General features: G+C 40.4%; 1 protein-coding gene across 1 annotated transcript; it reads right to left on the reverse strand.

Moving 5' to 3' along the window:
- Positions 1 to 1,546: 1,546 nt before the first annotated feature.
- Positions 1,547 to 13,415, reverse strand: LOC119429252 (regulator of microtubule dynamics protein 3; the record flags this gene model as incomplete). The annotated part of the gene is given in 3 exon segments (XM_037696920.1): positions 1,547 to 1,622; positions 1,706 to 1,766; positions 13,313 to 13,415. Coding segments are annotated over 3 exon segments (240 nt in total), but the record flags the coding sequence as incomplete, so codon positions are not given.
- Positions 13,416 to 15,117: the final 1,702 nt, after the last annotated feature.

The following is a 15,117-nucleotide window of genomic DNA, read 5'->3' on the forward strand; positions in this document are numbered from 1 at the left end:
TCTCCATCATTTTCATTGCTCTTTTACTGTTATTAAAATGTTCCATGATCCTTACTATATTTAACAAATCAGTCTTCATATGACTGGTCAGTAAAGGGACAGCAAGAGAGAATTCTATTATCTCCAGGTCTGACTGATATGATTACAGTGACAACTTTCTTAGAGAGCCTATGAGAGCTGCTGGCCTTCCAGATTCCTCCTCCTTCTGACTGCAGCTGGGTTTTGATAACAGCTGGACAGGGTGGGGAAGGGCTGGCGGCTGGTAGCTTCTACAAAACAGATTTATTTTTTTCTGGTCAAGAAGTTAGAACAGGTCTCAGATAGGTGAAAGCACTGATTAGTGTGAACTTGTAAATGCATTGATCTTTTGTGATTGCTGGCTGTTTATTCTCCAAAGCTTTGTAATTCAATTCAATTCAATTCAATTCAAAAATACTTTATTAATCCCAAAGGGAAATTATTTGTTGTTGTAACTCATTATCCTAATTTCATTAAGAGATGTTATAGATACTGATGGCAGTAGACAGGAAGGATCTCTTGTAAAGGTCCATCCCACAGTGGATCCTAAGAAACTGGCTACAGATGCCATCCGATCCGTCCACCCAGACTCGGCTGACCTCTCAGTTCCCCCGGGCTGTAGGACTGCCTGAATGCTGGGCTGAACTCCTCCCAGAGCGATGGCCACTCCTCCCAGAAGTCTGCCGAGCTCCTTGTCGCTGCAGACAGCCAACTGTAGGTGCTGAGGGACGATCCTGTCCTTACGCTGTCATGAGCCGTGTTTCCTGCTAGTTCCAGGATCTCAGTGGTCAGGCACTCGAGCACAACTGGCAGGTAGATGAGAATGTGTCCACAGAACATCCTTTCAACTCATTTGAGATGTGGGGCTGTAGTTGAAATATTATTTGAGCTTTTGAGATGTTAATCAGCTGCTGTTGGTTGTAGAAAACTGCCTTGTTGCCATGGTTACACATCATAAGAAATGTCCAAAACTAAAAAAGTTTCAGTAAAAATCTTTCCAGCTGCACAGCATCTGATACCAGAGGAAACAATCATCCAAAAAATGGGATTTACATCCAGAAAAAGAGGAATTAAAGTTTCCAAAAGCAAAATCTCAGAATGAAAGTAACAGAGCTGCTCCAACATGCAGCCACCTTGAGCGGCGCAATTCCAGAACAATGCAGACATCCATACAAGGTATATCCCGGGACATCCTTATAGAAGAGATTCATAATCTCTGTGGATTTCTTTCCTGGTAAAATAAAGGTTTAAATAAAATATATATGATGAAGCTTACACCTGGTTGTTTTGGGAGTCTCTTTTTTCCACGACACACCCTACACAGCAAAGATCCTTTTGGATTTGAACCTGAAATCTTCTGTGAGAAACATTTCTGGCACAGGTCTAATGTGATGCTGAAGAATACGATGGAGCAGCAGGTATGGGTTCAAGTTTATGTTGCATTTCAGAACACGTGGAGACTTTAGTGGAAATAGGCTCCACAGATTTTGCATTCTGTAAATGAGGGGTTATAAAGCTGTGTTATTACCTTCAATATGTGGTTGCTCTTGAGTTTGCTGGGCATGCTCTCATGCTGTGAGGCCAGTCCAGAAAGTACAGCAAACCTGCACATGGCCAGAAGTTCATGTCAGATCTGATCTGAGGCGTTCAATAAAACCAGGGATTTGTTTTGTCGTTTTATTTTTACCATTTGTGGCACTCAGCATTCAGGCCGTTCTTCTGCAGAGCCTCTTCTGCCTCCTCCAGACCTGCAAACATTAGACAGATTAACAGGAAGTAACTTCACGCCTCCCAAAAACACAACCATTCAGCTGAAGGCGAGGTAAGATGCTCCACACAGCCACAACCTGTCTACATGGTTGTTTTTAATCAGCTGACTCAGCATGTTACTTCAGCAGGTGTAGTATGGTCATTTCTCACTGTGCTGCAGCTGCTGGAGATATTACAAGAAAAGAAACATACAAGAAACACATTTCTGCTTTAGTTTTGCTGAGTTCTGTTTGCGACCAGTAGTCTCAGGGGGTTGTTTGTGTATCCGTCTTGTAAAACTGTATTCAAGCTCATGCGCATAGTTTTGTTGTCCACCTCTACCCACTTTGGCAACCTCTACAACATCCATGATTTTTTTCTTTTTTGGCACGCTTTAGAAATGAAGACAGGCAGATTGAGAGCAGTTTTACTGTCCTTTGTTTCCCAGAGTGAAACAGGGGAACGGAAAATACAATCCCTCGTGTCAGCATAATAACTTGAAAAATCAGAGTGGTACTAACTTCCATTTTGGTGTGTGGCTGCATCTAGAAAGGTTCCTTTTGAAAATCGGGTTGCCACGTCCAAAATCCAAGATGTCTGTCGCAATTTATATACATGTAAACTAGGGCTGAACAATTAATTACATTTGCAATAATATCGAGATAAGATAAAACAAGATTTTCTAATTGCAAAGGCTGCAATTTGACTGGTCCCATGACCTGGTTACGTAACTTGCTAGGGAGAGGAGCAAACCAGAGCAGGGAGCGGGAGAAGTCAACTCTGCACTTTAACCAGTTGCACAATGGCATCAGGCTCAACAGAAGCTGATCCATCATAAACTTTGGTACCAAAGAGAGACAGCACATCTGTGGTTTGAATTATTTTGACTGTAAAAAGAAGACAGTGCTCAACAAAATGTACTGTGCAGAACCTGCCTTGCTGCTGTTGCTACCTCTCGAGGTAACACCACAAATCTTTATCAACACTTAAAAACCACCACAAAGCTATTTAAGATGGTTGGCTAAAATGTCAACGACCATTGTTTCAACTTCATTAAGCAAAGTAGCAGCCGACAGGGCTCACTGACCGAACTGTTTGAAGGTATGAACATAGTTAGAAACGGCACGTGGAAATAACTCGAGCAGTAACGGAGTTCATAGCAAAGACATGATGCCCATTAATACATTGACCCAGCCTGGGTTTACAGCTTTGGTAAACGCAATGGATAAGCGGTACAGAATGCCCTCATGCATACATTTTAGCCCAGTTGCTATTCTGGAGCTATACAAAAAATACAGAAACAGAGTTGCAGAGGAGCTGAAAACAACTGAAACAGATTATTATTGCTTGTGTTTGTTGAAAAATACATGAGAAGAAGACATTGAAAAATTGCAATTAGAATATTTTCCAAAATCGTTCAGCCCTAATGTAAACCAACCACCACAATCATTTGAGGAAACTGCTGCAAAGTTTTTATATTTCTTAAAAGTATAGTTTCCTCAATAATTGGTGTGGTCAAAGATTAATCTATGGTAGATAAAGCCTCCATTGGCCACCCACTGGCTCCACCATTATGGTGGTGGATAAAATTTCTCCCTCCACTTGCCAAGAAATGTTACTCTGGTCCACCTGTGTTCTTCTCCACAGTGTAACTGATCCCCACTTGAATATTTTGCACCAAAAACATTAATGTTTACTTTCATTCTCTGTTCATTTACAGTCCAAAAATACAGTAATCTCAAAAAATACAAACATTCACTGTTTGAATCCCTCAGAAACGGGGGACATCGGCGTACTGCTTGATATTATTATTATCATTTTCCACCAGTATAGTTTTTAGATGTGGACATGTTTTCTATCAGAGGAGAGCTCTGATGTGTTCAAGTACAGCTTTACTGCTCCTGAGATGAGTTGGAGACACCCGTGATGACTGAATATTTCAAGAGAAATTGTTCACCCAAATTTTTGGAACGCGTTCAAAATTCAAACAACAAGAATGCAAAGCTCTGAGACTGACATGAGGAAACTCAGAACCCCCTCAAAGATTCTGAGACATGTTGAAACCCCTCCTCATGAATGTCATTCACCGACAAGTCTCACAAAGAGGCCGCTCAGAGACAAACTGTGTTAAAGGAAACAGGATGTTCACTGCAGTCAGACATGAGACAGTAGTGACAGCATAAAATACTTATTTAGGACCGAGAAGCGAAGCGCTGCGAAGGCCTATTGTAATTCTGCTGTTTATTATATTTTTCTTTTTATTCTCCTCCCTAAAAAAATGTTAATTTGGAGGGGTTAACATATCTGAAAACTCACCAAACTTTACCAAAAGTTGTCCCCCGTGTGAAATTTTAGTATTTTAATGGAACCACAAGTGGACGTGGCCAAACTGCTCTATAGCGCCTACTAACGTAAGATAGGACAACTGGTACATCCTAGAGAGCTGAAATTTGGTACATAGGTAGAACTCATTGAATCAAGAAAAAAAGTCTCTTGGAGGTATGCCCTAAACCCAACAGGAAGTCAGCCATTTTGGGTCAAATGGTCATTTTTGGCCATTATTCACTTTTCATACATGGCGAATTTGAACAAACTCTTCCTAGGCATTTTGAGATATTGCCTTCAAACTTGGTGGATATGACCTTAAGACATTGGGGAGTAATGTAATTTTAAAAATTGCGTTTTCATTCATGTTAAAGGGGCGTGGCCAGGCCTCAAAATTAGGCCTCACGCCGTAAATTTCCAAACGCTATAACTTTCACATTGACAGAACAAAACACACAAAACTTGGCAAAAGCCATCCCTGTCCGATGCCCGACGATCCTCTGTGGTCATATTCTGACGTCATCAAAGCCCCGCCCCCTCAGAACAGGAAGTCAATTTTTTTGCTTAGAATGCCCCCTCTCTTGACATCCTTGACCTAAACAAGATGATCCTGTGTTAGAAGACAGATAAGTTGGTCTGACTTGCTTTAAAGCACAAAGCGTTTTCGCTGGAGGATGTGGGCGTGGCGGCGTGGTGAATTCAGAAGTGACGCTGTTACAATACGTTTGGCGCTAAATTCCACAGATTTGATCCGAGGTTCATCAAAATCACTATGATCAATCATTGCCCAACCCTTGAACAGGAAGCCATGATAATTGGCCAATAGCCTCCACAGCGCCCCCTAGAATATTTTAAAACCTCAGCCCCAAGCCATTTTTTGACCGATAATTCTGAAACTCGGTTAATATGTGTATCTTCTCAGGACCTATGAAAAAGTCTCTAGGAGCCCCAGTCCAAAACCAACAGGAAGTCGGCCATTTTGGGTCAAAGGTTAATTTTTGGGCGATTTTAATTGCGAATTTTAACTAACTCCTCCTAGGGATTTTGAAGGATTGCCTTCAAACTTGGTTAATAGGCCTTTAAGACATTGGAGAGTAAAAGTTATCAAAAGCTTTCGGTTTCGTTTTGTTAAAGGGGCGTGGCCAGGCCTCAAAGTTGAGCTTCACACCATAAATTTCCAAACGCTATAACTTTCACATTGAAAGACAGAAATGCACCAAACTTGGCATGACTCATCCCTGTTGGATGTCCGACGATCCACTGTCGTCATATTGTGATGTCATCAAAGCCCCGCCCCCTCAGAACAGGAAGTCTCTTTTTTTAACTGGAATGCTCCTTCTTTGACACCCTTCATCTAATCAGGATGATCCTGAGTTAGAAGACAGATAAGATGGTCTGACTTGATTTAAACTACAAATAGTTATAGCTGGAGGATGTGGGCACGGCAGCATGGTGAATTAAAAAGTGACGCCGTTACAATATGTTTGGCTCTAAATTGCACAGATTTGAGCACAGGTGAACCAAAATCATTATGATCGATCATTATCCACCCCTTGAACAGGTTTCCATGATAAGTGGCCAAGAGCCTCCACAGCGCCACCTACATTCTTCCTAAAGTTATATCTCAGTGAAACAACATCCGATCTGAACCAAATTTATGGTGTATTATTAGTTAGCCCTGATGGACACATTGGTAATGTTGTTTAATATTTGACTCAAGTGTGCCCCCTACATTTTGCAAACTGTTATATCTCAGTGATACATCATCCAATCTGAAACAGATTTTGTGTGCGTCATTAGTGAGCATTTCGAGACACATTGGTATTGTTGTTTAATATTTGACTCAAGTGCGCCCCCTACATTATTCAAACTGTTATATCTCAGTCATATATCATCCGATCTGCACCAGATTTTTGGTGCGTCATTAGTAAGCACTTACGGACACATTAGTATTGTTTTTTTAACTTTTGACTCAAGTGCATCCCCTAGATTATTTAATCAGTTATATCTCTATGATGCATCATCCGATCTGCACCAGATTTTTGTGGCATAATGTGTTAGCATGTCTAGACACATTGGTATTATTGTTTAATATTTGACTCAAGTGCGCCCCCTAGATTATTCAAACTGTTATATCTCAGTGATCTATCATCCGACCTGTACCAGATTTTTGGTGCGTCATTAGTGAGCAATTCTAGAAACGTTGGTATTGTTCTTTATTATTTGACTCAAGTGTGCCCCCTACATTATTCAAACTGTTATATCTCAGTGAAATATCATCCGATCTGCACCAGATTTTTGGTGCGTCATTAGTGAGCATTTCTAGATACGTTGGTTTTGTTATTTAATAGCTGACTCAAGTGCGCCCCCTAGATTGTTCAAACTGTTATTTCTCAGTGATATATAATCCGATCTGCACCAGATTTTGGGTTCGTAATTAGTAAGCACTTATGGACACATTGGTATTGTTTTTAACTTTTGACTCAAGTGCGCCCCCTAGATTGTTCAAACTGTTATATCTCCGTGAAATATCATCCGATCTGCACCAGATTTTTGGTGTTACATTAGTGAGCACTTCTACACATATTTGTATTGTTGTTTAATATTTGACTCAAGTGCACACCCTAGATTGTTCAAACTGTTATTTCTCAGTGACATATCATCTGATCTGGACCAGATTTTTGGTGCATCTTTAGTGAGCACTTATACACACATGGTATTGGTATTTTACTTTTGACTCAATTGCGCCCCCTACATTATTACATAAGTTATATCTGCGGTCGCAGCTGATGTCAAAGGTTTGGCGAATGCGCACTCCGGTGAACGGGTGCGAGACGGGAGCGTGAGCGTTCGCGATGGCGACCGGGCGGAGTCGCTGGAACTCCCGCGGTCGCCATAAGGTCGGAGTGGCGCTTTGCTGCGAGGGCCTTCAATGCTGCTTGCAGCTTTAATTTCATTTGTCATCTTTAGCTAATTAAGAAAAAAAAAAGGATACCAGGATCTCGGTCTATCGGTCGATCTCAAAGGTATTACGGGTAGATGGCATGGCATTAAAAAATAGACGTCAGTCTATCATCCATCTATGAAATTAGTCACCTGATTGACAGACAGAGCAGCCAGTCTGACGCCCTGTTTACACAACATGAAACGTCCATTTACAGACAACAGCCTCATTCTCTCTGAAAGTGAAGGTCTCTGAATCCAGGTCTCAGAGTGGAGATGTTCAGGGGAACCCCCCCACAGAGGTGTGAGATGCTCTAAGTGTGAAGTGGCACATGCTCACAACAGGAAGCTGCAGTCCAAAGTTTTTCTGCTCTAACAACAGTTATAATAAATAACAGTTACAATAAATATAACAACAGTTATAATGATATACCAACAGTTATAATATATATAACAACAGTTATAATATATATAACAACAGTTATAATATATATATAACAGTTATAATAAATATAACAACAGTTATAATAAATATAACCACAGTTATAATAAATATAACCACAGTTATAATAAATATAACAACAGTTATAGTAAATAACAACAGTTATAATAAATAACAGTTATAATAAATATACCAACAGTCATAATATATATAACAACAGTTATAATATATATAACAACAGTTAAAATAAATATAACAACAGTTATAATAAATATAACAACAGTTATAATAAATGTCAGAGAGCAGTATTTTTGTGCTGCTCACTCTTTTTCAGCATGTAGGAGCAAAACTAATAAAATCCAGAGTCCAAAGAGACGTTGGTGTATTCACCAGTTTGGATACAGATGCTGCATGTGTAATGAATATAGCTGAGCCCTGCACCAGGGTTGCCAGATAAAAATTAAAATGTCTTATTTCCCCCCTCCTTTTCAGTGCACGTGTTCAACAAACACAACACACACCTCATCTTAGAACATCTTTACTCAGCACATATGACAGTTTAGGTCAAAATACTATAATTTTAAATCCACAGTACTATAGTTCATCATTTCTTATCTGGCAACCCGACTGACATGGAAACCACAACGTTTTCATGTAAACCCATTCATTTTTTTGTTTGTTACTCCCACGAAACATTGAAAAAAGACACTAAAGTTTCCAGAGGTTGTTCTTCTGTAAACGGGGCCTAAAGCACTTTGACTTGGTCGTTTTAAAAGGAGCTCGCATGCTGAAAAAGTCTCGGCACCCCAGATGTACCGTACTTTTTGCCATACAAGTCACACCTTTTGTATAAATTTGCATGCCCTGTGACTTATACAGCAAAGCAACTTATTTATGTTTTTTCCCCATATTTATAAACCACTTTTGGTCGAGTTTTGACAATTTCATTTTTTCTGATATGGAAAATATTGAATACTACAATTTTCAGCTACTAAAGGGTCCTCGACTAATATCGCAAGCCAAGTGTCTCATTATTAGGTAAAAGTGGCTTTTAATCAGACACTTGGCTTGACATACCAAACCACCTTCGTCTCGCTCTGGAATTCCTGTAGCAAACATCAAATCAGCTGCATTTCGCCGCACCGCCCAGGAGAAATGCAGCTGATTTGACCATTAAAGTGCATTTATTAAGTAAAATCTAAAAAAGTAAAATCTGGTTCTCTGGATATTCAAAAAACAACAAAACAAAGCAAAACAAGAAAAAAAATGTAGAAACGTTTCGTCTTTCATCCGAAAGACTTCCTCAGTCTGAGGTGATGTATTCAGCTCAGTCTTATAAATAGCACCTTCTCAGAGTGGATCAACCAGTTTGCTGCTGACAACCAAAACCAGCTGCTCACATGATCAAGAAGGACCATCAGCCTAAAGATGGATAATTAGCACCCTGAAGGCTGTTTACTATTCACAGAGGACTGAGTGACACTAACAATAACAACATTGTAAGAGGAGGACGGTTGAACACGTAGGCCTCCACCCCTGTTTAATGATGGACGATTTCCATTCACAAAGATGGCCTCCTTTACTCCTCTCTCAAACCATCGTTCCTCTCTATCCAGGATGTGAACATCTTCATCCCTGAAAGAGTGACCGCTGGCACGGAGATGAGTGTAGACCGCAGAGTCCTGGCCTGATGGTGTTGATCTTCTGTGCTGGGCCATCCTTTTGGCCAGTGGCTGTTTAGTTTCCCTGATGCAAGACTGATCACAGCCCTCTTGACACTAAACAGCATACACAATATTACTCTGTTTGTGCATGGGGACTGGATCTTTGGGATGAACCAGTATTTGCCATAATGTATACTAACAACGTGCCTAGATCAGACCACACTTCAGCAAGTGATGAACTTTAAAGATCAGGCACGCTTAGCACAACATGTCAAGTCCAAGACTCAGCAAAAAACAAGTTTAACTTACTAATAACTCATCAACACCATCACAATTCCAATAACAACACATTCAGTGTAAGACAACACTCCAGTAGTCAATTTACATGCCAGGGAGACAGAAAAGTGGGTGAAGAATTTTTCTGAAAGACAGCTCACCCAGCTGGAGACAGAGATTCTTGCCAGGGGACTGAACTTTGCAGTTGCACCAAGTAGAATTCCTCTGGTGGAGATGATCACAGCCACAGAATCAGCCATCCGCAACAACAAAGAACTTGGAGTCAAAGTTTCAGCCTGCCTCAGCAATGCCCAACCACCACCTCCCAACATCAGTAGAGAGGAGAGGTCAAATGGGGATGGGATGCACTCACCACTCTTAGCAAGGACAAAAACATCATCATTCTCCCAGCAGACAAAGGAAGGTGCACAGTGATTTTGACCCAGAAAGACTATCATGAGAAAGTTATGACACTCCTTAGTGACTTAACCACTTACGAACCTCTGAAAAGAGATCCAGGAAGTGGTTACAAGAAGAAGTTGATAGATTGCCTGAAAATTTTGGAACAGGACAAGACTATTGACCGTTTTCTGTACCACAAACTGTACCCAGGGGAGGCCACACCTAGTCTGTATGGTTTACCTAAAATCCACAAACAAGGTGCACCTTTAAGACCAATTGTTAGCATGATTAACTCTGTCACTTACAATGTTTCGAAATATCTGGTGTCTGTAATCATCCCTTTAGTTGGCAGCTCAGAACACCACATACAGAACACCATGGACTTTGTGGATAAGGTGAGGGATGTCATCATGGAGACTGATGAAGCAATGGTCTCTTTTGATGTCACATCACTCCTTACGTGCATTCTTGTTAATGATGCAGCAGAGGTGGTCAGATTAAGATTAATATCAGACACCACTCTGAGCAGCAGGACCACACTTTCCACAGAGCAACTGTGTCAACTCTTGAAACTGTGCCTACAGTCAACCTACTTCATATATGGGGGCCAATATTATAGGCCGAAACATGGGTGTGCTATGGGGTCTCCAGTTTCTCCTGTTGTTGCCAACATGTACATGGAGGAGGTAGAAAAGAGAGCCTTGACGTCCTTTTCAGGGACACCACCAAGTCATTGGTTCAGGTATGTTGACGACACCTGGGTTAAAATTAAATGTCAGGAAGTCCAACATTTTACTGACCACATCAACTCTGTGGATAAATACATCAAGTTCACACGAGAAGATGTAAAAAATGGCAGGTTGGCTTTCATGGACTGTGACGTCTCAGCCTCTGATAGAGGACATTTGCAAACCGAGGTGTACCGCAAACCCACCCACACAGACCAGTATTTGCAGTTTGACTCCCATCACCCTTTGGAGCACAAGTTAGGAGTCATCAGGGCTCTGTACCACAGAGCAGACAGCATCCCCACTAACTCAGGAGCCAGGCAGAAGGAGAAATCCTACACAAGACAGGCTCTAGAGCAATATAGATATCCTAACTGGGCCTTCCTGAAAGCAGAGAAGAAACCCAAACAGGACTCCAGTCAGCCATCAGGTGAAAAGGAGGAACCCAGACCCAGACCAATAGTCATTCCGTATGTTGAGGGAGTATCAGAGAAACTGAGATGTTTATTTTCTAAATATAATGTCCCAGTGGCTTTTAAACCCCAAAATACATTACGGCAAAGACTGGTTCATCCCAAAGATCCAGTCCCCCCGGCACAAACAGAGTAATGTTGTTTATGCTGTTCAGTGTCAGGAGGGCTGTGATCAGTCTTACATAGGGGAAAATAAACAGCCACTGGCCAAAAGGATGGCCCAGCACAGAAGAGCAACACCATCAGGCCAGGACTCTGCAGTCTACACTCATCTCTGGGCCAGCGGTCACTCTTTCAGGGATGAAGATGTTCACATCCTGGATAGAGAGGAACAATGGTCTGAGAAAGGAGTAAAGGAGGCCATCTTTGTGAAAAGAAACCGTCCATCATTAAACAGGGGCGGAGGCCTCCATGTTCAACCGTCCCCCTCTTACAATGCTGTTATTGCTATTATCACTCAGCCCTCTGTGAATAGCAAACAGCCATCAGTGTGCTAATGATCCATTGTTAGGCTGATGGTCCTCCTGTTTCAGAAAGCATGGCACAACAAGAAGTAGCACTAACCTTTTTCGTTTGTCTTTAATTTAATTTTTCTACCTAACACAGGAAGTTGTTAGCTCTGGAAGGAAGCTGTTAAACAGCTTTGGACACAAAGACCCTTGTCACACACTTCAAAAGAGCAGGGTAAGATACATAAAATCTTGTAATCTCTGCCTGGTGAGGCTGCTTAAATAATTATAAAATATGATTAGTGAAATAAATAAAGAAAAAGTGAGCTACTATAATTTATATTTGCAAATGTCACATCTTCTTGACCTAATTTCAATTGTAAATCTCTTCTTTTTGATAAAATATTTTTTTCTAAAAGAAAGGCCAACAAATTGTAATTTGTAGTCACTGTAACCCTATTTTGACTTTTGCACTTTCTTCTTTCAATTTTAGGTTACAAAAGGTGCTGAACCGGTCACTGAAGCTGTGGAGAGATGAGGTGGAACACCAGACCTGCAATGATCCAGGCTGTAAATGATGCTCTGAAGTCTGGTAAGATGCACGACATCCTGCTTCGCCGAAACAAGCTCATTACCTCAACCACATACACTGAACTTGAGGATGTTGTTCAATGTATAATAATGCCTTTAAGCAATTGTATTTGTTGAGTTTGCTTGCTTGGTACATTATTTTTCTTTTTTTCCTTTTTCTTTTTTTTGTTTAAGCAATTTAAAACATGACAGTAATGTCACTGTTTAAAGGAAACAATTGCTCAATAAATTAGTAAAATGCTAATTTTATTTGTTGTTTGGGTTCTTTCATCTAAGGTAGACAGGGTGTGACCCATGTACTGTTTTTGATTTTTTTTTAGTTTTTACTATAACTGACCTTCAGAAGAGCTAGAAACAAGGACTCAGCAGCTGATCTCTGTAGAAAAATTATATGGACTACAGGCCATGTATTATTTGTTTTATGAGATTTAGTGAAGGGTTTTGTTTGGATTAAGACAATAAATGTCTCTATTTCACCACAGATGAACTGCTCCTCTTGCCATATCTTTTGAAATAAAACTGCAGAACACAAAGTAATTTAAAAAGGAATGGGTAGAAGATTAAATGTAATTCAATGTATTTCCTAAAAATTAAATGAAGAGAAAAAAAAACAAGAGCAATACAGGAGTGGGAGTGATTCTGAACAGGAGCAGGACAGGAGCAAGAGTCATGTTACCAGGAGTGGGACAGGACAGGAGCAGGAGACATGTTACCAGGAGTGGGACAGGACAGGATTATTTTTCTTTACTCTGGACACGGATTGGGACAGGACAGGATTTTTTTTGTGGGACCAGGACAGGACAGGAGTGAAAATCTACTCCCATGTCATCCTCTACCGTCATCTGGCAAGCAAGAGTGCAGCGCAACATGCTGACTGTATGTGCAGCCTCTCATCATGAGAACAAGTCCCAACAAGTTTCATCAAACTCCTTGAAAAGTCTTAAGAGGAGATGACAAGAAAGCTGTTAACGGGTGTAAGACAGACAGACGAACAGACGATAAATGATGTAACTTCCTGTCATTCTGAAACTGTGTTTTTTAAACAAAACAAGGCAGCTCAGAAATCTTCTGCTCTGTGGGACAGTCCCAGTCAGGACCAGTATCACGTAAAGCTGAATCAGAACTGCACAAAACCCTTCTGCATCCTGAGAGCCCCGCTGCAGAGTTCAACAAGTTGTTCCTTTTTATATCAGATCTCTGATGAACTTGCTTCAGATTAATTTTAGGGTCATTTAAACATCTGGTCCTCTACCTCTGTGTGCATAACTCGTCTTCTCCTGCTTGTCCTCAGCAGACTCGTACACGTCGACATATGCTCGAGCAAGTCGCCACAGAAATTCTCTGTCGCCTCCATACTGCAGAACCAGAATCAGACTTGTGGTTAGAGTTCACAGAACACAAATTAGAACCTGCTGTATTTGTGGCTCTCCTGTTTACTGTCAAGTTCTGATCACTAAAGTAGAGCCTGACCGATATATCAGTAGGGCCGATAACTTTGGCCAATATAGGTGTTTAGGGACCTATCTATCGGTAATAATAGTCCCATAATCTACCGATATAAATCTAATATTCACCACTAAAATGCTGGAACTCTCAAGTCATGGCCGTTCACTTTAAGTTTCACTTTTGATGTTCAGCACAGATGGAGCAGGGAGCAATATTGGGTAGTGTATTTTGTTGAACAGAACATGGTCAGTTTATTTTAACTGATCTGTAAAATTAAAAAAACATCACAACAATAAATTATCTTCAATCCTCCAACCTGCTTGTCATTAGCTACATGCCTTTCAAGTTAGCAAGCTAACAATAGCGTGGGGATGCTGTCCTCACAACACGGGACTATGTGAAGCTAGACGGTGAACAAAATAAAAGTCCTCAGACAAGGTTTGCTCTCTTTTAACTGAAGATCTTTTATTTATTTAAACAGATAAATCACATTGAGCCTCGAAGACTCATTTACAAGTGACAACACTTGTAAATGAGTCTTTGAAGCTCAATGTGATTTATCTGTTTAAATAAAGGTTGAATGAATGAATGAAATTTATGAATGTGTAAAAAGACTAAAGTCAAGTCAAGTCATATTTATTTATAGAGCACAATTTAAAACGTCTCCTGAGGCACATTTAACCTATATGAGCTGTTTTCTCTTTTAGTTTCAGAAGCTTGTTTTACCAGAGAAAATATGTCAAAGACTGTTCTGTGGTGAGAGCACTCACTACCTCATGTGCTGCACATACAATATGATGAAGATCTGATGTCTCACTCTGATTGGAATTCAAACCCAAAACGTTTTAACAGTTTTTAGCATTAATTTACTTAAACTAATTATTAACTATGAACTTATTTATCACCTCATTTATGAAACTTACTCACATGATGAACTTATTACAGTCTTTGAACAAAAAGCAAAACAGTGGGACTAATTAAATCTGATTAGCTTAGCTTCATGATTGCTAACATCTGCGCTAAATAAAAAAGCCGCGTTCCATGCGCCATTTTCTTAGATTCTTGGAAGTGGACAAAGCTCAAAAATTTTCAGCCATTATATCAGTTATCAGCGGTCGTCTACCCCTCCCAATATCTACAGGTCCTTCTCAAAAAATTAGCATATTGTGATAAAGGTCATTATTTTCCATAATGTAATGATAAAAATGAAACTTTCATATATTTCAGATTCATTGCACACCAACTGAAATATTTCAGGTCTTTAATTGTTTTAATACTGATGATTATGGCATACAGCTCATGAAAACCCAAAATGCCTGTCCCAAAAAATTAGCACATTTCATCCCACCAATGAAAGACAAGTGTTTTTAATACAAAAACCGCCAACCTTCAAATAATCATGTTCAGTTATGCACTCAATACTTGGTCGGGAATCCTTGTGCATGAATGACTGCTTCAATGCGGCGTGGCATGGAGGCAATCAGCCTGTGGCACTGCTGAGGTGTTATGGAGGCCCAGGATGCTTCGATAGCGGCCTTAAGCTCATCCAGAGTGTTGGGTCTTGCGTCTCTCAACTTTCTCTTCACAATATCCCACAGGTTCTCTATGGGG

The sequence above is a fragment of the Nematolebias whitei genome, unplaced genomic scaffold, assembly GCF_014905685.2.
Source record: "Nematolebias whitei isolate Nwh7 unplaced genomic scaffold, NemWhi1 Nwh_scaf_194, whole genome shotgun sequence".
Taxonomy (NCBI): Eukaryota; Metazoa; Chordata; class Actinopteri; order Cyprinodontiformes; family Rivulidae; genus Nematolebias; species Nematolebias whitei.